Genomic DNA, 22,282 nt, shown 5'->3' with positions numbered 1-22,282 from the left:
GGGGGTTGCGCCTTTTGAAGAAGTAACTTAACAAACAACTGTGATTCTATTTTTTGCCATGAAAATCTGAATCGGGCGGATGAATGAACTGGGACACTGTTGTGATGTGGTTGGCAGCTGTTTGTTTCCAAAGGTCTGATATTTTATGCCAGACAGCATCATGATATCAGTGGCAAATTAGTTGATAGTTGACTATACAGGAAAGAACAGCAACTGACAGTAAAATCCGTCACGTTATTACACCAGATCTAGACAGACGTCATGATCGATAGCTGTTCTTTCTTCCATTGTCTGTATTCAACGATTGCTGTGCACAAAGAGATCATGTGGATTCCAGTCTCTTCAGTTGATAGTTCGTTTCTGCCAGTGTCTCCCCAACAGTTGTGTGTTCATGATGCATAGTCCTCTGGCAATCAAAGTAGACACTCAGCATAATCTCATTTCTGTCACAACCATCAATTTTTTTTTGCCTTGATACAGGGATGTGGGAGGTAGGGGTGACACGTACACAGGCTACACATATGATGCACGGGTGTCAGACCTGGTGGGATTCAGTGTACGTTGAAGGTGATATGGAGATATGAATTGGAATGGGTGATGGGACAGAAGAAGGAGAAACTGTTGAATGGAGTGCGTGGGGGCAGTGGATTACTGGAGATTGAGGTCAGGATGATTACAGGAACAAAGGGCATGTTGCAAGGATAACTCTCATCTGCATAGTTGAAATAAGCTGGTGGTTGAGGGAAGAATCCAGATGGCTTGGGTTGTGAAGCAGCCATTGAAATTGAGCGTGTCATACCTAGATGCATGTAGTGCCACCAGGTGGTCAACCCGGTCATCTTAAATTCACTGGTTAAACTATTGCTGCTGAGATGAACATTTTTACATTGTGTAATCAATTGATGTAGGGGTCGTCTTACATTTGTACATGAAGCTTTGACAGTTGAGGTGAAACACAGATTTAATTTTAGATTCAGGCAAATGATACTCGTGTTCGAACATGCTTGAGATTTCCTGATACGCCACAGTGCTTGATGCAGTATTGAGTATTGCCAGAACAACCACGTGACTTTTTAATCGTGTGGTGTTAGTGAAACAGCTATGTGAGAAACTGTGAACTAGCCACAACAAGAGACTGTAACTCTGCTTAAAAAATTGACAGTTTTATGAAACACAGAAGGGAGTAGCATTAATTCCAACCATTGTACAAACTCTTATTGTAATTGAACAAATTTCCAGTAATGATTTTCCATAGCACAAAAGTGTGTATATGCCCTGGGATACTGGGAAAACCCAGGGATATTTTCATCCTGGAGAAAACTGGGAAAAACTTGGGAATTTTTTAGAATTCTGGCAATTTTTCATTGTTTTAGTTTGCAGTTAAATTTTTGTAGTTTTGACTGGTAAGAACTGATACTCCAATGAATAATTTTAGCTCAGCCCACTACTGCAGAATAATACTGCAGCAAAAAAACGTAAACGAGGGGAAGAAACCAAATGAAACTTACATTGCAAAGGAAATGCAATATTTACAGCAGCAAACCACAGTGCATGCACAAGCATCTACCAACAGCAAAATGTGTTAAAGGCTCTAGGACGAAGACTATGCAATACTTCATAACAACAGACTGCTTCCAGTGAGTGTGACATCACAACAGTTCATGTTAGATTCGTTTGAGCAATTGCCAGTGGGCTCATGTGCATGCAGAGTTGAGTCACATATGAGCAGTGCCTTCTCCCCCTTCTGGCTACTTGAAGTGCGGCTGTTAGCAATACCAGCAGTAGCAACAAGCTGTCAGATTCATGCCTGCGTAGAGCAATCCGAGATGTAAAGGGGAAAGGGGTAGTCTCCACTTGGCCTGTGTAATGTTTAGTTATTTTGCTGTTTGCTCTTCGTTTACAGCTCTCATGTCAAATGAAAACAAATGGATTTCTGTGGCTGGGAGCTATCAAGTGAATTAAAATACATTCACATAATTCTGGAAGGCTAAAATACTTTATTAGTTTCAGTTTTCTGATTTTATTTTATTTCCAGGTTTTTGGCAGCCAGGCATTAATTGCCTTGCAGAACAGTGAAGCTATTTTTGTCAATTTGCTTTAAAAAATTATCATTTATTAATATTTTCCACAGGGGCAGTCAGTTTATTTGAAACACTATTGGCTAGTGTCAACTGGTTGCTGAATTTCAAGTGCACATTTTTATCTTCTGGCATGTCGGGCATTATGCCATAATTAAAAACGAAACATGAGATAATTCAATACTCGCTTTCCAAGAAAATTTGCATCCTGAAAAGCTTAATATCAGGTTGGGGTGTACTTCTTTCGTATTCTGGACATATGAATGTGCACTTTAAGCTGAATTATGCTTTTTAATATGGGTTACAAAATTCTGACACTCTTGGAGTATCCTCTGATGTCCTGTTTCGCTTACGATGTAATGTAAGATCACTTAATGCTGTATAATTACAAACTTACGGGCTTCCTACGTCGTCATAGCTGCACACACACGGTAACTTCTATTTTCTGGCACTCTCTGACAACTGCTGAAACAGATTCTAACAGGTTGCAGGAAGACACTGCGAATTGTGGTTTGAAAAACATTACTTTCAAAGTAAATTTCATTTTACACAAGATGGGCTATGTTAAGTGTGCAAACATGCTTTGAATTTCTTAAATCACAGAGCGTTTGATTCTAATTTAAAGCTTAACACTTTGAGGACCAGCCACTTAAAAGAATTTGGAGCCCAGAAGGCCAGACATTTATGTGATTATTTAAAATTGTAGTGGCACATTTATCTGATGTATCTCAAAGCCGAACACATACACAAGAAAGACCAATATTACATGTGAAAGCTTAGCTTTTCTTGTAGCTACTCTACGTATATTAATTTAAACCATTAACTGTTCCTATTTGTGTGTTTGGTGTACTTCACAGTGGTGTTGCTATTGGTAGACCAAATCACGTGTCCTATGCTATGAATATCTGCTATCATCGGCTGGCGAGATGTGACGTGAGCTATGACTGGATTACGAAAGCATATCAGAATTTCGATTTTGATGCTTCCGAAACTAACATGCTGTGTTTGGTGGAACTCAAATATATACTTTTGTAACACGAAAATATGCAGCATATCACAATACGAAAATATGCAGTGTACATGTTGCTGTACATCAAAAACTTTTCAAAACATGATCCCCCCCCCATTTGGTTTGCTTTCTAAAGTGCAGGGAAGTCCTACACGGTGTGTAAAACATTAACCATTCAAAGGATTGATAAGTTTTATGGTTCCAAGGGAAACTATACTGTCACTTAACACAGAAAAAGTGTATTATCACCCTGGAAAAAGTTATACTTTTAATCAGGATATGTGGGGGAAATCTGGGAATTTTTTTTACTTGTCCATGTGTACACCCTGTAAAAGTACCTGGCATGTATGGATACATAAACAATTACGCTGACTTTTAAGTAAAGCGAACATCTCTACTTCACTCAATGAGCAAAAACTCGAGAAATGTGCTGAATCGTGATTTCAATCTTTTATTTAGCCTAGTTATTACTAGCAGTTGTTACATGCACCCTGTACCCAACAAGGTATTGCAATCTGTGTTTCAGATTATTTTTATTATTAAAATCCATAGTATGTGAAAACACTGAGGCACATTGTGGAGATAGTACCAGCGGAAGTCATAATATCACAGGCTTTGGGAAGATTGAGCAGAACCAGAGATTTCTCAATCTGTGAAGAAAACTCCTCAAGCAGCTAGTCATCCTCAGACGCAACACTGTTTATTTCGCAGAATTCGGAGGGTTTGGAGGGATGAACTTGTGACACCAGGCAGGCTGAGAATTAAGACTAATGTGGGGAGGGGTGTGGTGAGTGGGCAGTAAATTTCATCAAGTTGTTCACCTTGGGAATCAGTACCATATACCTTGGCATTTTATGAATGTCTAGAAAGTGTAAACTGCAGTTTCATTGTACTGACTTGCAGTAGGGAATGAATTGACTTCAAAATTGGACAAATACTCAAAAAAAGCATACATTTTGCAGGAAATGGTAGAAAGGCTAGGCAGGGACCAGTGGAATACTTAAACATTTCATGCAGCAATGTTGTCAACATTTGCTCTAAGGTATGAACGGAACAAAATGGGATGTATGAACTACTGATTCTATGCAGTCAATGATAGAGCAGTTAGCAGACGGCATGTTGGGAAGCGAGAGATTAAGGAATATTTTCACAGTCTCACATCAGTATAAATGTGAAATTAGCTACGTATTCAGAAAAAAATGTGTATTTTCTCAGGTCTCTCAGTAACCAAAATGTGAAAATATCAGCATATTTGGAAGAAGCAACCAAATATTTACGACAAACAAGATTATAAATTTTATTGCTGCCTGTTTCACTTGCAGCAGTTTGAGCTGTGCTGTTAAGTAGCAACCTAACAACAACACATATTCAGGAAACAACACACTCAGATTTGTGACGAGTGAAGAAGAGAGATTAATTGCCCTTTTCTCATCTTTCATTGGTTTCATCTGTAAATGATATAAGTTTGGAATAGATGCAATGTTAGCTTTTTAGGCAGGTACTTTATACAACAAAACACATTGTAATTTTGATTAGCCAGAATGTATTAAGAATAAAATTTACTCGAGGAACCTGTTGAAAGAAATGGTGGTTCTCGTGTATTCAAGGTTGTATTATTCGTGGGTAAAAACAACTATTCTGTAGTTCTGTTGTTTCCAGATGATGTACATTGCTGATACAGAGGAATAGCCTGGAGGAAAAATGTATTAAAGCATTGTATCTTGTATTTACTCTTGTGGGAAACATTTAAAAATAACAAAATATGTGGGGGCAGTCATGTGGCAGACATATACTGTAATTATTCGAGGGATTTGCTTGTAGTAAATTGTCTTGTTTCATGCAGTAACACATATGACCTGCACAACTACTTTGTACTTTTTGTAGAGGATGCTGAGTGTGGATGTATGCAATCTCCAATTCACACAAAAACAAGTGTCACTTGGCATTCATACCTCTTAAATGTTTCGTGTAACTACAACCAGATGTCATTACTACTGTTTACTTCTATAAATGATACTACAAACAGTACTTTTGCTAATTATAGTGGGACATTCACTGATGCCTGGCGATTCACCTGTTCACAGCAGCCCACATAAGTAGTGGCAAGATTTTGTGTGTGCATAATATGCCACTTTCAACAGCACTTCAGACATTTTGATACATGTAACTAAAAGAAGGCCACCATGTCCTATAGCTGTAATAACAAGAAAAGGTTGTGCCCTGCTGTAGAGTACTGGGGGATATGGGAACAACGCAGCCTTAACTGCAGTAAAATAAGCATAAAGGCTAGTGCCCTATACTCCTGCATGCCGTAATAAAATCTTTGAGTAGGTCTGTTATGATCCTAAAGGTCTATGAATGAGTGAGTAGATGAAACATAAGACGCTGCCAACATTGAGACACTGACAAAACGCCTTTCGGTGCCTCATACCGTACTTAATGAAGTCAGCTTGACACGTCATTGAACAAGACAGAGCCCTATGACCAGATAGCTTCCTTTTTCATAATATTCTTCTGGGTAGTTGAAAACATTACATTGTATTAAGGAAATCAATCATGGTGTTTCATATCAGATTATGATACACCCCAATGAAAGCCACTTGCAGTAGTGGCCAAAGTGTTCGTTTCTTTTCAGCATGTTGAATTGAGGGTAATTTTGTGTATGATGTGGAGAGTGTATGAATGTACAGTCTATGTATTAATGTCTGTTATTTTAAATATACATAAGTCTCATAAATATTAATGAGGGCATTATTATCGCTGCTGTTGAGTGTCATAAACAATCGAGCCAGTTACCCAACCATCCTTTACTCCCTAGAAAGATTTATTTTGGTGTTGTGTGTGTGTCATTGTTGTACGTGATACAGATTGAATTATGTTGTCTTTGTGTACAGTTAATGTAGCAATGTTAATTACTTTTGCAGTCAATAACAAATTCAGCAATTCGTGTTTGAGAATGACTGTTTGCGGAGCATCTAACTTAATTTCAAGCATCTTTATCCTACATGTTAGATAGGTACCAGTAAACTCCCAATTCTATGAAGAATTTAATCATGTATATGAAACAGCTTCAAACAGCTTCTGTCATCTAATTACAAATGAGTTAATGTTTAAATATTTGACATTAAGCATATAAACGAGAAAAAGTTTAGAAAAGGAGTGCAATTACATTTAAGGTTGTTGCTAAGTGCTCTCATTTTAAAACGCTGGATGTATAAAGTCCAGATATTTGCCCACTATCATTTACACGGCCTCAAGACACTCACCCAGTGTGTTACAGTAATACTTGTCCAGTTATGTTAGGTGTTTAATGTAATATTATCTCTCTAGCGAGTAGATTATAACATCTTAAATTTTTACATTTGGTCAATAATCATGCGAAATATTGAAAATTAATTTGTTGTTGCCACTGGCAGAAGTAGGTAGGCAAGCTGCAATTAGTATGTGGTTCCGGGATAGTCTCTTAGTGATACAGATATTTAATTCAAATAAATGTTCATAAATAGGATTTTTTGGGAATTGAACCTGTGATCTTATGATTACAAGGCTAGAATGCTACATGATTTGATTAGATTGATAGAAATGTTTTGGAATTAATAGCCCGTGGATAACTTTGAAGTTGATTGTTTAGATTGTTTTCGAGAACTTCATTGTACTGCTTTAGGAAATTATACCCAATAACCTTAGAGCTGTAAAAGTGAAGAAAATCAAACATGGCTAGTTGGTGAGGTTCCTACAATTTCACAGATTCACACAGTTTTAATCTGACAGGAAGTTTCATTTTAGTGCACACTCTACTGCAGAGTCAAGATTCATTCTGGAGTTCATTGGATGTCTGCTCAGTTTTAATACCTACCAATTTTTGAGGTGCCAAAGAACAAGGTTTTGATTGTCTTTAACACCACGAAATTCCAAGCAGAATGTAACATAGGCAGTGCGTTTAATACACTAACAGAGAAATATTCTTTTGTTTTGTTTGTGAGTAAATATTTCCATGGAAATCGCTTTCAGTAGTGAAATTTCATGTTTTGTATAATACCTAAATCATATGACTGTAAAACAATAGTGGAATTTGGAAGCAAAAGTATATTTAGGTTGTCCTGAACGAATATCAATAATAATTGCAACTTTATACTTCTGATTAAACTAACACTTATTCAAATGGCTAATGTAGTTGTTGAATTTAATAGACACCATCTGCACTTTTTTGTTTTCCACACATTCGATTGTCAGTGTTCGTTCCTTTTTTCAAAAAACACCATGATTTTAAACATTTCCCAATTACAAGTAAGTGTAGTTTTTCAGGTCTGCCCACATTATTTATTTATTTGTTTAACCTGATCTGATTAGGGCCATCATGCCCTCTCTTACATTGGACCGAGGTTTCACACATACAGTATTTATTACATTATAGTTCTGTAAGAAATAGCAATGTTAATATGACAATTAGTCTGGAGTGGAAGTGTGAGTAAATCATACCATGAAATAACAAAGTTAATATTGACATTACCTGTACCACTGCAGCTGCTGCTGCTAGTAGTAGTAGTAGTAGTAGTAGTAGTAGTATTAATAATAATAATAACAATAATGTGACATTAATAACAATAATGATAGTGGGAGATTTGAAAAGGATTTATTGATGTACTAAATTGATGCTTTCTGATATAGCAATTTCTGGCCAAAAGAGATTCCATAGGCAAAAAAAAAAAAAAAAAACCACCCTGGGAAATGAGGCTGATCAGGTTGGAAAGAGTAATGTACAAAGGTAATGAGTGCATACAAGGACAATGATAATCATCATTGTTGCTTTAGAAGCTGTTATTGCGTGTCTTCTGAGACTGGAGATGGTATTTAAGTCTCTAATATAATGTGGGAGGTTGTTCTGGAGTCGGGTTCGTGCTACTGAAAAGGAAACAGAAAGGATTTTGCTTCGATGGGAATGGGGTGCTTTTGGCATGTTGTTCAGACAAGAGCGTTAAGATTGAGGAGGGATATGATGGACAATGTTTATTGAAAAGACAGTAAAGAGGACAGAGGACATGGAAGTCTATGCACTTGTCTGCATACACTCAGGACAGCTGTGTGTGTGGTAATGCAATGTGATCAAAAAGTCAAACATTACAGATATGATAAACATAGGCATTCATAACCTGTTCTAGGGGCCGTGGACTTTCCTGAGAAAGACATTGCAGGATAACATTGCTATAACCAGTAATTGGAAGTATAAATGTTTGTAGAAGTTTCTTTTTCAGGTCTTTGCTGAAGGAGAGAAGTTGATATTAGTCCCACGCAGTTAAAGACTGTAATGATTCCTGATATTTTGGGCTAATGAGCCTAGACTGAGCAACCAATACTGCTTGAGTTTTGGATGGGAGCTTTAACCCTATATCTTGTGCCCATTTTGATAGTGCAGAGAGGTCGGTATTGAGAGTCTCGATAGTTGTGTTCAGGTTTGTTGGTTTTGCACTCAGATGCAGGTCATTGGCGTACTTGTGGTATTTGCAGTAGGACAAAAATGAGGACACAGCATTCACATACAATGAAAAGAGTATAGGACCTAGTATCAAAGCCTGCGGGATGCCTCATACTACCTGCTTACACTGTGACTTTATGATGCTGTGTGTGATGCATTGCAGGTGAGACATCAGGTATGAGCGAAACCATTACAGTAAATTTGGCGAGAAATTTAGGCTGCTGCTTTTGGCAAGTAAAATTTTAAAGTCAACAGTGTCACTGGCTTTGCTGAAGTTTAAGAAGCACATGATAGTTACCTCTTGTGCATCCATGACAAGCTTCAGGTCATCTGTTACCTTTATTAAGATAGATGTTTATGGAAGCATGATGGTATTCATCTAATAGGCAGATTGTAGTTAGGTAGTTTGTTAGCTGGTCATGGACTGTGTATTCTAAAACCTTGGATGGAGCAGGAAGAATGCAAACAGATTGGTAATCAGAGGGTGCTGTGGCAATGTCCTTTTTAGGTAGTGGCTTAACTAGTCCCCATTTCCAGGTCTCAGGGAAAACACTTGTGGTTAAGGAGTGATTGAAGGTATCTATTATAGTGGGCAGTACTGGCTCAATAATAAGCTTCATCATAGGACTGTGATGCCATTGTGTCCAGTAGATGCTGATCTGATACACATGATGACATTTTTGACGGTGTTGCAAGCAACATGCTAGATTTTTTTTGTGGCTACAGTCATTTACCCCCTTGAAGTAATCAATGAGTCTGTTTCATTTGTGGCTCAATTGTCATTGTAGGTAATGTGAAGTATCTTCTCAGTTCTTCGGCTGAGACAGTAGGATCAACTGCAACTTTTACTTTGCCTATATGAATACCACTCAGGCTTTCCCATTAGAAGCTGACATCATTTAATGTACGGGTGTGCCTTAGTTTTGAATTTCTCGCAGCTAGACTGACTCTGTTCCTCTTTTGCTTGTAAGTAATACTGTAATTCTTCTCTTGGAGATGATCTCCTCTGAAAATGATTTTCTCTTACCCAGTGAAGTTTTACTCGACAAGGATTGGAAGGAAACAAAAACAAGAAAGCGTAATTGAGATGCAATGACTCTGACAAGATGTTGTCATTCAGGTAGCGTTCACAAACATAATGCAATGAACTCCCTATAACATTGAAATCCGTAGTTCTGAATCTGTGGAAGTTACAAATTGGAACAATTTGCACCACAAGTACTTTGTCCTGTCAACCTAACAATAATTGTAGTGTGTGTATGTTGTTCATAGTTGCATTGTTGAACAAAGTGTTGTTTTGGGCTGAAACGTCAGTATCAGTATTAGTGCGAATGGAATAAAAGTTTGCAACAATAAACAAGACCTATGGCAGCACTTCTTCCGTACGATACGAGGATTACTCAGAAAGTAACTTGCATTCCATATAGCACTTTTAATAGTAGAGATAGACGTTTCTTAATCACTTTAGGACAACTTCTGAATTTTTTATGTAGAGATCAAAATGTTTCAGTGTATTTATGAACTAAAAAAGAAGATGTAGAAAAAACTACCAGAAGAAATTTTAAAAAAATGTAATTCAGAATTTTTTCACCTAAAAGTATGAACTACTAATGTTTTCATTAAATATAAAAGTCATATTTGTGCGTAATAAGTAATTTCCCACCATTTACATTAACCATAATTTACATCATTTCTTTAAAGTCCACTGAAAAGTGTAAAAGAGGGGGTTCACTGTAGTATTTTCTTTTAACCGCAGTGTTATTTCTTGTTAAACATAAAAACATTGCGAATATTAGCAAAAGGTACTCAGTATATGGAAATCTGATGTTATTAATGGTGGGCTTCCTCGTTTTAAGCACAATGGTGCATTTTATGGAATATCAGTTTGGGCTGAGATAGAAAATCAAAGGCATAGTGGGTATTGGGGGTCAAACTTGCTTATAAGTAATGGTGCGAGACAGAATAGTTCACAGTCTGGTTGGAGTCCAGGCAGAGTGTATACGTGGCAGCACAAATCCCTGCACCTAAATATGACGATTGGGTTGTTTATTGAAATATGTACAAAAAGACTTACGATGGTGCTGATGCAGAAATCTAGTGACCATAAAACCAAATTTTATGCTAAGATGTGTAGAAAATTTCATTACTCTTTGAAGGCTGTGGGTGCCAAAACTCTAATCCCTCTCATGCTTCAGATTTGATTCACTGTCTGGGATCCTCACCAAATACAATTAACAGAAGAGGTACAGAAGATTCGAGAAAGAACTACACGGTTCATTGTAGGCTTGTGTAGTTACAAGTGATGATACCACTGATGTATGGGATAATCCCACTTTGGAGAAATTGGTTGTGGGTCCCAAAAGGCGTCCTTTTGAATATTTCAAGAATACAGGCCCTTGGAGGAGGAATGGGTTGTATTATTATCACACTTATCTATAGTGCATAATGATCACAATGTTTAAATTAGAGGAATCATAAATCTGACAGATGTGTGTAGACAGCCCCTTCTTTCCACATACAGTGTGTGCTAGGAGTAGGAAGGATGATACAGGTGTGTCCTTTGCCACAAAATTTATAGTGGCCTGTGAAGTGCAGCTACATTGTGTAGCCATTTACCTAATTTGGTTTAAATCCTGCCAGAATCATGGGGGTTTCATTACCTTCATTTCAGCTGTGAGTTGATTAATTATTACTCATCCCATGATATGTTACATCACGGGAGACGTTTCCAAACTGTTGGTGCCTCATTATCCTCCAGCTGAGTGTGCATTCTGTTTGTATCTCCACAGAGGCCTGTCAGATCGGGCCCTACAGCTGTCCCGCTTCCCACCAGACCCGGCCCGAGTCCGGCCGAGCAGGTAAGATTGTTCCCGTGTGTGACCTTGAATATCCCAATCTGTTTGTTCGTGGAATGCTTGTTTTGTAAACCTTTCCTGTGCCACCAACATCTTTCTTACCTTGTGTTTCGCACGTAAATTTCTGAGTTTGCATGGTAGCTTGTGCAGTCTGTTACTGCAGTATTATTCTGCCTTTGTTTCCCCTTCCTTGTAAGTGTTTGCCAGACCTTCCCAAAGAAAGGCAGTGTGTCATATTGTTCTTTATTTTGCTTGAAGTGAAATGAAATGTCATGTTCACTCAATTTTTTGTTGCTTCAGTGTGTGTACTGTGAATGATAAAGGTATAGTAAATGCAGTTTGAATTCAGAAGAAGTCAAAAAGAAACATTTTACATAAGTTCATTTGAAGAAGCTACGCTTTCGGGAAAGTTTTAATGTTTTGTAGTATAAGATGTGTAGTTAAGGCAGGTGAGGAGGTACTCTCAAACTACTTTGAAAAAAGAAATGTGGACCATCCTAGAATAATTGCACTGCTGTCAGCGTACACTTGTATTGTTGGTGGGATTATTCAGTGGTAGTTTGATACAGTCATTCTCTTTTGGTTATGTTTTCACCCACTTGCGTTGATTCTAATGTGCAATGTTTTTTGGTGTCACCTGAGAAACTGACAACCAGTAGCTGTTGTCTGAACAGCTACTACTAGACATCCTTCTTTTCACACTTTAATGTACCTTCTCTGTTTGTGAGCTGACTGTAAGTTATTAGTAGTGGGAACCCAAAAACCAATAGTTAGATAATCCACAATCAACATAGATAGTACGTCACTGTCTCTGGGGCACTGTATGATGCTCCCATTTCCTGAAACACCCCCCCCCCCCTCTCTCTTCCCCCATACCATCCATCTTAAACACACACACACACACACACACACACACACACACACACACACACACACCCACCCTCTCTCTCCCCCCATACCATCCATCTTAAATAACTTTTTCGCTTAGTTGTTGATAGTACTTTAGTGTTGATTAATTGGACTCCACTGTAAAGTTTGTGTTCAGTTTAATAATGCCTCATCATAGGTTTCTGTACCAAATTGGGTGCATGTGTTGTGTGTGGGTATTAAGGACTCGGAATGAATTTACACTCTGCTGCAGAGAGAGAATTCATTCTGGAAACAATTTGAAGGCTGTGGCTAGCTCATGTATTGTTTCTTCTAGGACTGATGGTACCGCAAGTTATATAAGACAAAGTTAGGAAAGTAGGAGATGAGGTACTGCGAGAAGCAAGGCTGTGAGGGTCGGTTGTGATACATGCTCTTATAGATCAGCCAGTAGAGCAATTGCCTACATAAGATAGACAACTGTGGTTGGAGTTCTGGTACAGCAGACATTTTTAATATGCCAAGAAATTTCAAATTTGGATAATTTATTGTTGGGTACCTTGAAACTGTCCTGTCATACAACATACAGTCAGAAATCCAGAATAACTTGAAGCTCATTATCAGAGAATATCACTACTGTTACAGGAACCCATTTTCTACATTTTTGAGACAAATAAAGAAATACAGTGTGTATATTGTTGCACATGCTTCTGTATGCAGGTATTGCTTGTGTAAAATAGCAAAGAATTTTGGCTACAACTTACATCGATGTTTTAAGAGTTTTGCAAAGTGTCCAGTTTCAGGATGAGAAATTTATGTAACTGCAGTTGTTTTTAGTCACTAGATCTGTTCTGTTAGTCATTTGAAAGTACAAAAATACTCTTACTGCCTTTTAAATGATGTGTCATTGTTTGAAACATAACAAACTGTGTCACTTTCTATTTCTAAGCTATCTGAGAGATGCTTTGGAATTTGTGACATTTGTTAAAGCACATGGATTAACTTCAGGGGCTCGAGTGTAGAGATGTGTTTCGCTCTTAATCAGTGACGTGGTATGATTAACAACTATTAGAGGTATCGTAATCAACTGCCTGCAACATCAGTTGGATAAAATTGCTCGAATGAATATTTTAGGTTATGAAGCTTGTCATAAAGATTGAGTGAAAATTGGTCCTCTCATGGCAGTTTGTATTGTGGCATGATGCTATGTTGAAAACCATTTTATAGATGATGTTTTAATGTTCCCATATTGTATTCAAACAGTTTAATGGTAGAAGAAGATAATGTACCGAAATATGCTTTGCACATAAGGGCACCAATGTGTTGTTTCTTCCTCATACCCAAGTTGTACCAAGCTTTCATCTTGACCAGCAGTGCGTGAGGTGTAGAAAGTTTCTTCCTGTATTGTCCACAATTTTATTCGCTCCTAACAGCACATGAAATGCAGAATAGGTTGTTTTGTCCCATTATCACAGACAGGGAATTTTGACAGCATTATATTGATGCACTTATCATTTAGAACACAGTTAATGAGTTATTCCCTATTAATGTATTACACATTGTAATTTATTGCATACACACTATTTTTATATTTGTAAAGTAGAATATCGAGTGTGCTTTCCTGCATGTGGCTCTTGCATATCTGTAGAGAGTAACTTTCGGTAAGAAGAATCTGTGTTGCAGCTGTTTCCATTTGCATGCAAAATGTGTTGAATGTTGTTTGTTCGTTACAATAATTTATGATGATATAAGAGGAACATCACATATTTACGTTTTCAGTAACATAAATATTTATTTGTTTATTAAAAATCTAATGATGTTCTGTACCATGTTTTTGTAGCAAGATGGTTTCATTAAATTTTCTATCAATGTTTGTGTTACATACTACACACATGCATTCATATTACTACATATGTGTAAAAATGGAAACATGTTATTTTCTTGGTACATTATAGTGTTCAAAATACTGGGTGATCCAAAGTTAATATAAGTGTTTTAAGGCTTTGTAGCATTTATTAATCCAAGTTTCAATTGTAAATAATCCATCAAATAAAAGAGCAACTCAGAGATTTGTTTGTAAACTTGTTACAAGCTTAAAGCCTACAGACTATGATTCACATGCCAACTTTGCAAACAAAATATTGCTGCATGACAATGAAGATTTTCTGGATCATGTCCTTGTTATTGATGAATTGACATTTCATCTAAATGGAGATGTGAACACACATAAGGTGCACACCTGGGGTCAGCAAATCCCTACAAGATAGTACAGGTGCAACATGGCACCAGGAAAGTCTATGGTTCTTTCTTTCTTTCTTTTTTTTTCCCCAGTGAACCAACTGTAACTGGAGTTCCTTTTCTTGACACACCAAAACTGTGACTTTTTCCTCAGTTGGAAGAAGCTGATTGACCGAACTTTATTTGGCAGTGAATGGAGAACTGCTTCTCCGGCATAACTCAGTATGTAATTGATTAAATGACATTGTACTCAACTGCTGGACTGGCATTTCAGGGATCATAAAGGATCATGTGTATGTGCATCCACTACCAGCTGATCTACCCAATTTACGGGAATTGATTGAAGCAGTTGTCTCAACAATTACACGAAACACACTGATTAATGTTTGGGAAAACCTCTCGTATCGACTCGATGTGTGACGTGACAAATAGTGCTCACACTTGTAAGAAAAACTTTGACCTGCTCCTTTTATTTGATATATTATTTATAATTGTAAGTTGAATGCCATAAATGCTACAAAGCCTCGAAAACCTGATATTCATTTTGAAACACCTGGTATATTCGTTAACAAGGATTACATTTATTAGTTATATACACACACAGTTTGAAAACTGATAAACTCTGTTTCACATTTGGGCTTTCCAATGTGCCCATTTTCGTACATAGGTGGTCGTCACGTGTTTTGTACTGAGCATCTTTATGATAGTAGAAGTCATACACGGAAGTGAAAAATGCAAAAATGTTTTGTAGAAGTGCCTCATTGATGTTTTAATTTTCAATAATTGTTCTCAAATGTTTTGGGTGGCAGCATTGTTAATTATTCTTCTCAGTTCACTCTTTATTTTAACGAACTTTCTCAATGGAGAGTCGGGTAGCACCCTTGATGTATCTGGAATTATGTCCTTTCATACTGAGAAACAGATGAGCTTAATAAGTGATGGGTACTGTAATGATTGCTAAAATGCTACACACATCATAGTTTTTGGTAGAATTTTAATGTTAATTGTGGACCACTACTACTGACTCCTGCAGGTTAAGAACTTGGGTGCCCAGTGATCAGGAAATCAGTAAGACATTGAGCAACAACGCACAGAAGGAAGATTTAATTAACAGCATAAGTAACAATAATCATGTGAATTATAACATACATGATTATGTTTATTGCTGAACAGCAAGAATATTAATTTTCATACATACAGGAATGTCATGTCCACTAACAAAGAATGGCCTGCAAAGACATTCTACTTTTCCACTTCATACCATTATTGACATTGATTATAAATATTAGTGCATGTATCACTTGCTTGTAAGTTGCTAGCACTGATACATTACTTTTATTGAACTTGAATGAAGACCACAGTGTTTATGTTAATTTTCTCTGGCTGGTCAGGAGTGGTAGTTCTGTATGAGGGATTATGGTCTTTTTGTGTATCTGGTAATGTTCTTTCTACTTCTTGTATTTAATTGTGATTATGTCATGAATTCAGAATTGAAAGAATGTGTTCAAACTGTGCATTTTAACTAAGAAGACAAGTATGTATGTTTCTTCAGATTCCCATATTGGTAATGTTGTAAACAGACAAGTAATCACATTTATGTTTTGCTGTGGAGAGTGAGGTTAAAAGCAAGATATTGAAACGGTGAGTCACATTGCAATATCTATGCCTTGTGATACAGGTGTAACTTTAATTTTGATATAATGCTATCTTCCTAGAAAGTCAGGAAAGTCATATAATGTATGACATATTCAGTAACTATTTTATTTGAAGCAATATCATTTTATTTTACAGGATGATAATGAGGGTCCTGTTACAAAAAGCATAAGATTGACTGCATCTCTCATTCTTCGGAACCTAGTCATCTACTCTACAAATGGAAGGAGGTAATTATTAATAGTGTTTACATTTCAGTCCTATCAATGTACCAATAAAGATTGTCATCCAATACACAAGATAAACTTGAAATCAGTATTGATATAACTTTGGATACGTACTCGGATGTTAATGTATAGAATGGGCTTTTGTATAGTCCGGCACTGTATGTTGTTTTGTTTTGGTTAGGTTAGTTGTGAATTACTTATACAGATTTAATATTGTTATTCTCAATCTCTTGTGTTATTCAGCTGCTGGGTTGGATAAGGTGATAGATTGCATTTCATCCTTGCTCTCTGTTTCCTAGCAGTAAGAGGACACTGCAAGTTCTGCTTACCTTGAATAAATACATGGACACATCTTGTATATCCAAGCCATGTATTGACTGCAACCTGTGCAATATGCTTTAGATAACATTAAAAATCATATCAGGATATCTAACACTATACACGAGTTTGTACAAGGAGTAGTGGAATCAGAATTACATTTCATTAACAGTTCATCCCATCTTGGACATACGCTGTTCCTCAACACGTTTCTCCTCACACGTAATAAAATAAAAAAATCTGTAAAATATTTGTGCTCACTGCTATAATAATTCATTTTATGGTTTTCATTTGCAGGATATGTAAGAGTGATGTGTAACACCAAGTATCTCCCCATGTAGATCTCTGATCTCACAGTAAATAACAGATACTTTCTGTAAATCACATGACTAACTTGTGCTGTTTTGTGTTAATAACCATATATAGCGGATGGTAAAAAATACTGAAACATGAAAAACACAGTGCATTGCCGTGCATAATAAGGTGTATGAAAACCTTGGCATTCAAAACAGTTTCCAGTCATTTTGCAAAGGCTAAATACAGGTCTTGTATGGTTTTCAAGGAAAATCTTACACTATTCTACATACAAAATTGTGAAAAGTTACGATGATGGAGGTAGACAAGGATCACACACTGCTCTCCAAAGCAGACCACAAAGGCCCAATAATATTGGTATCTGGTGATTGGGGTTGCCTGTGGAGATGTGACAACTCATCATCGTGCTCGAAAAACTATTTCTGGATGATATGAGCTGTGTGATCAGTGACCCTGTCATCTTGCAACACACAACTGCCATGTTGGAATAAACGTTGTACCTCGGAATGGACCTGATTAGCCAAAATGGTCACATAATACTTGGCCGTAACGTAATCTTGCAGAATAATCATGATGTCCGTGGAATACCATGATACGGCTGCCCAAATCGCCACTGTACTCCCACTGTATTTTACTCGTTGGACTTCAACTTGGCCGGGAGTTGGAAACAGTGAGAACAAGATTCATCCGACCAAATAACTTCTTTCCACTGCTCTGTAGCCCAGATTTATAGCTTCAGCACCTAGTTCTTCTGTTAAAAAGTGTGTGTGCATCACTGACGGATAGTTTTTGGAATTCCAGCCTTCCCTGCCAATCACTGCTTCAGAGCTATCTTTGTGCCGATTTGGTGCTGACAGGGTTTGCGAGTCCAACGTCTGCTTCTGCATTTGTTAAGAGGCTTATTTTTCATCGTAACACTCTTCAGTGACCGTCTGTCACAATCACTCAAAAAGCACTTTCATCTATGTTGTGACTTAGCCGACGATGTTTTTCCGCTGTCCCTGATGTGATATAAATCTTTAATATGATATCACTGGAAACACCAAACATTTCAGCTACCTTAGTTACGGAAGCACTCACTGTACAAACACCAACAATTTGCCCACGTTCAAATTCAATAACTCCTATGTAATCAATTCACAACTACTCGGAACACTGTCCTGAACACAACTGACACTCACGATGTATTTAGGCCATTGTGAAGATGCCCTCCATGGTCAAATACAATAGCGCAACTTGTAGAGCCATGGCTAGGATCTGCAGTTATGTTCCAAGTGTGAATTTCTCATACTGTTTCCATATTTTTGCCCAACCCCTGTAGGTGGCATTATATTTTCAGTACTTGGAAATCTTGAATATTCTTATAATTTGAATGTGATAATTCTTTAGCCCCTTTAATCTCAATTTTGTCAACAATACAAACTTGACATCTTTTCAATTTTTGGTAATTTCCTATTTAATTATACTTAGACAAATTTCTCCTATTTCACAGAGTTGTTCTGCCCTTTTCACAGAGGTTCTTCCCCTTGGCAGTATGATGTTGCTAATGCCCTCAAAAAGAAATTTTACTGTAGTGTGCAATAAAACAATACTAATTATCCTCACAAAATAAAAAAAGTTGTGGTGCAGTTCTGATATAATCTCTTGAAAGATAGAGGAAAGGATTGCAATGAAAACATTTCTTTTAGTGAATGGGTAATCGTGAATGTTTCCCAGGGTGTATATGCCCTGGGACAACCGGGAAATCTGGAAAAAACCTGGAATTTTTTTTTCATCTGGGAGGAAACTGGGAAAAACCCGACAGTTTTTTTAGAATTGTGGGAATTTTTCTTCGGTTTAGTTTTCAGTTAAATTTTTTTTGTTTTGACTGGTATGAACTGATACTCTTTTTTACGTTTTTTACTTTATCCCACTTCTGCAGCAGTAAAATATAAACGAGAGGAAAAAACCAAAATAAAACTTAGGTAACAAAGGAAATATGCCATTTACAACAATAAACCACAGTGCACACACAAACGTCTGCTAACAGCAAAATATGTCAAATCCTTTATGACAAAGATTACGCAATACTTCATAATGACAAACCGCTTCCAATGAGCTTGACATTACATCGGTTTACATTAGGTTCGTTTGAGCAGTTGCCAGTGAGATTACGTGCTTGCGCAGTTGAGTCACGTATGTGCAGTACCTTCTCCCTTTTCTGGCTACTTGAAGGACAACTGTTAGCTATATCGGCAGTAGCAACCAGTAGCCAGATGCTACCCGGCAAAATTTTTCGGGTGCGCGGAGGAGTCTGAGTTGTAGTGGGGAGGGAGGGGTGTAGTCTCCATGTGATATGTGTTTACATTTAGTGAGTCTGTTGTTTGTCTTGGTTTCCAGCACTCACGTCAAACGAAAACAAAACAGATTTCTGTGGCCGGGAGCTATCAAGTGAATTAAAATACATTCGCATAATTATGGAAGGCTAAAATATGTTATTAGTCTCAGTCTTCTAATTTTATTTTATTTCCAGGTTTTTGGCAGTCGGGCATTAATTGCCTTACAGAACAGTGAAATTATTTTTGTCAGTTTGCTAAAAAAATTTGACTCTTATTAGTCTTTTTCCCAGAGGCAGTCAGTTTATTTGAAACACTGTTGGATAGTGTCAACTGTTAGCTGAATTTCAAGTGCACATTTTTATCTTGTGGCACGTATGGCGTTATGCTATAATAAAGAACCAAATGTGAGAAAATACAGTACTGGTACTCAAAAAAAAATTTGCATTCCGAAAACCACACTGAAAAGCTTAATATCAAGTTGAGGCCTACTTCTCTGTGAACTTGGACATACAAATGTGCACTTTAAGCTGAATTATGCATTTTAGTGTGGTTTACAAAATTCCGCTGCTGTTGGAGTGCTCTCTGATGCCCTGTTTTGTTTATGATGTAATGTAAAATCTCTTAATGCTATATACATACGAAGATATGGGTTTCCTATGTCATCGTAGTTGCGCATGCCCACTCATGCCTATTTTCTGGCACTCTCTGACAACTGCTGAAACAAATTCTAACAGGTCGCGGGGAGATACTGCGATAGGTGGTTTGAAAAGCGTTACTTTCAAAGCAAATTTCATTTTACACAAGATACGATATGTTGCGTGTGCGAATGTGCTTTGAATTTCTGAAATCACAGTGTGTTTGATTCTCATTTAAAGCTTAACATTGTGAGGGCTAGCCACTTACAAGAATTTCGAGCCCAGAAGACCAGACATTTATGTGATTATTTAAAATCGTAGTGGCACATTGATCTGATGTATATTAAACTGGAACACACACAGAAAAGACCAATGTTATATGTGAAAGCTTAGCTTTTCTTGTAGCTACACTATGTATATTAATTTTTTTTCTTGTTGTGTGTTTGCTCTACTTAACAGTGTTTTACTATTGGCTGACTACGTCATGTGTCCTATCCTCTGTATATCTGCTGGCATTGGCTGGCGAGAACTTGTGACATGAGCTATGGGCTTACAAAAGCACATTGCATTCTCGCTTTTAATACTTCGGAAACTGACTTGCTGTGTTTTATGGAATTCGAATATATACTTTCATAATGCAAAAGTAAGCAGCGTATTGTAATACAAAAATATGCCACATACATGTTGTTGTACATCAAAGGTCTTTCCAAAATGCCCTTCCCCCTGGGTTTCGTTTTCTAAAGTGCTGGCAAGTTCTACACAGGTGTATAAAACCTTAACCATTCAAACAACTTATATGTTTTATGGTTCAGAAATAAAATATACTGTCACTTAACACAGAAAACAAAGTGTATTTTGGAAAAATCTGGGATTTTTTCCCCCTGGCCGCATATACACCCTGTTTAATTGTGAAATAAAATACCCTCAGTAATCATGTCTTAAAGTGAATGAATAAATGTGTATCAATCAATCTATAGAAATAATTCCATGCAAAAAAGGTTATGCAGCAGTTTGATGGTGTTTCAGAATATCTGTCGTATTATGATTGAGCTCTCTATTGCTCATCTTAAAGGTAAATGCAGGATAATTCCCAGTCTTGATGTGGGATAATCTTTTGGCACATTATGCCAGCGGTGCTGAAAAGTGTATCCCAATAGCCACCTCTGGATATACATATTGGTGCAGCAACGTCATTTTGCCTAATATAGGTCCGAGGCCTTGTATCTTCTGCATCAAATTAGCTTTTTCATTCCTTTGTTTGTTTTCTTTTTATTTTTTCCTTCTGTTTGTACAATACCTTCTAAACTTAAATGGATGACTGGACTTTACTCTTCTCTTCTCATCTCTCTTATTCCAGTGTTAACTTACGAGCACATAATCTGATACTAAAATTAAATATTCCATATAAATCAACATCAAATACTATTTGACAACCAAAATCATCACTGTTAGCTATAAATCAGTTCTTAACAACCTGCAGAATTTGAGTGTGAGCACTTGTGACTGCTGTTGCTCGTATTTGCGAGCAGAGCAGGTGCAGTGTTGTGGGGAGCAAGGGATGTTCAATGTTGACAACATGGGAGAGGAACCAGCTTTGAAATGTTGGAGGGTCAGCTTCGACACAGTGCCATCTAATAGCAACAATGATAAGTCAGTTATGTGGAAGCTGATGATGTCTTCACATCTCAGTCCCATGTGCGAGGAATGTCGCCTTTTAAAACAAAGTGTTAGGTATACAAAATGAAAACTGGGAAAAGAAAACAAGCTCATTTTCCTAAATTACTGTCTGTGCAAGATGCTGTTGTTAACAAAGATTTTCAACATTATTGACATATTTTAATACTTCTTCAGGAAGAATTTGAGCAATGTTTCCAAGATCAGATGGCACTAGAAAATGATTTTGATCTGTTCCCCTCACCATATTCAGTGAATATTCATTCATTCTGATCTAGAAATAGAAATTTCGGACCTGCAGTAACTAGAACTAGAAATTGCGGACCTGCAGTATGATAGAAAATATGAAGACAAATGCCAGTACATGAAACCATCTTGGAATTCTATAGACACGTACCTCAGGATAGATCTTCTCCTTTCCACAGACAGGTGGCCACAATAATATGAGTGTTCAGTTCCATGTGTGTTTATGAACAGTTGTTCTTTGCAATGAAAAGTAGTAGGACACACCTGAGAAACTCTGTCTGGTCATAATGTGAACTGCACACAGCATCTGCAAATTACTCCAAACATAGAAGCAACTGTTAAGGGAGAAATGTGCTGAATCGTGATTTCAATCTTT

General features: G+C 37.2%; 1 protein-coding gene across 1 annotated transcript in view; it reads left to right on the top strand.

Moving 5' to 3' along the window:
* Positions 1 to 22,282, top strand: part of LOC124623140 (AT-rich interactive domain-containing protein 2) — a 323,487-nt gene that overhangs the window by 292,307 nt on the left and 8,898 nt on the right. The window contains exons 24-25 of the mRNA XM_047148930.1: positions 11,350 to 11,418; positions 16,312 to 16,403. Coding sequence (XP_047004886.1) covers positions 11,350 to 11,418; positions 16,312 to 16,403 — 161 coding nt within the window. The remainder of the gene's footprint in view (positions 1 to 11,349; positions 11,419 to 16,311; positions 16,404 to 22,282) is intronic.

This window comes from Schistocerca americana, chromosome 7 (assembly GCF_021461395.2).
Source record: "Schistocerca americana isolate TAMUIC-IGC-003095 chromosome 7, iqSchAmer2.1, whole genome shotgun sequence".
Taxonomy (NCBI): Eukaryota; Metazoa; Arthropoda; class Insecta; order Orthoptera; family Acrididae; genus Schistocerca; species Schistocerca americana.
The sequence above is the reverse complement of the archived record's forward strand: the minus strand, read 5'-3'. Positions and strand labels throughout refer to the sequence as shown.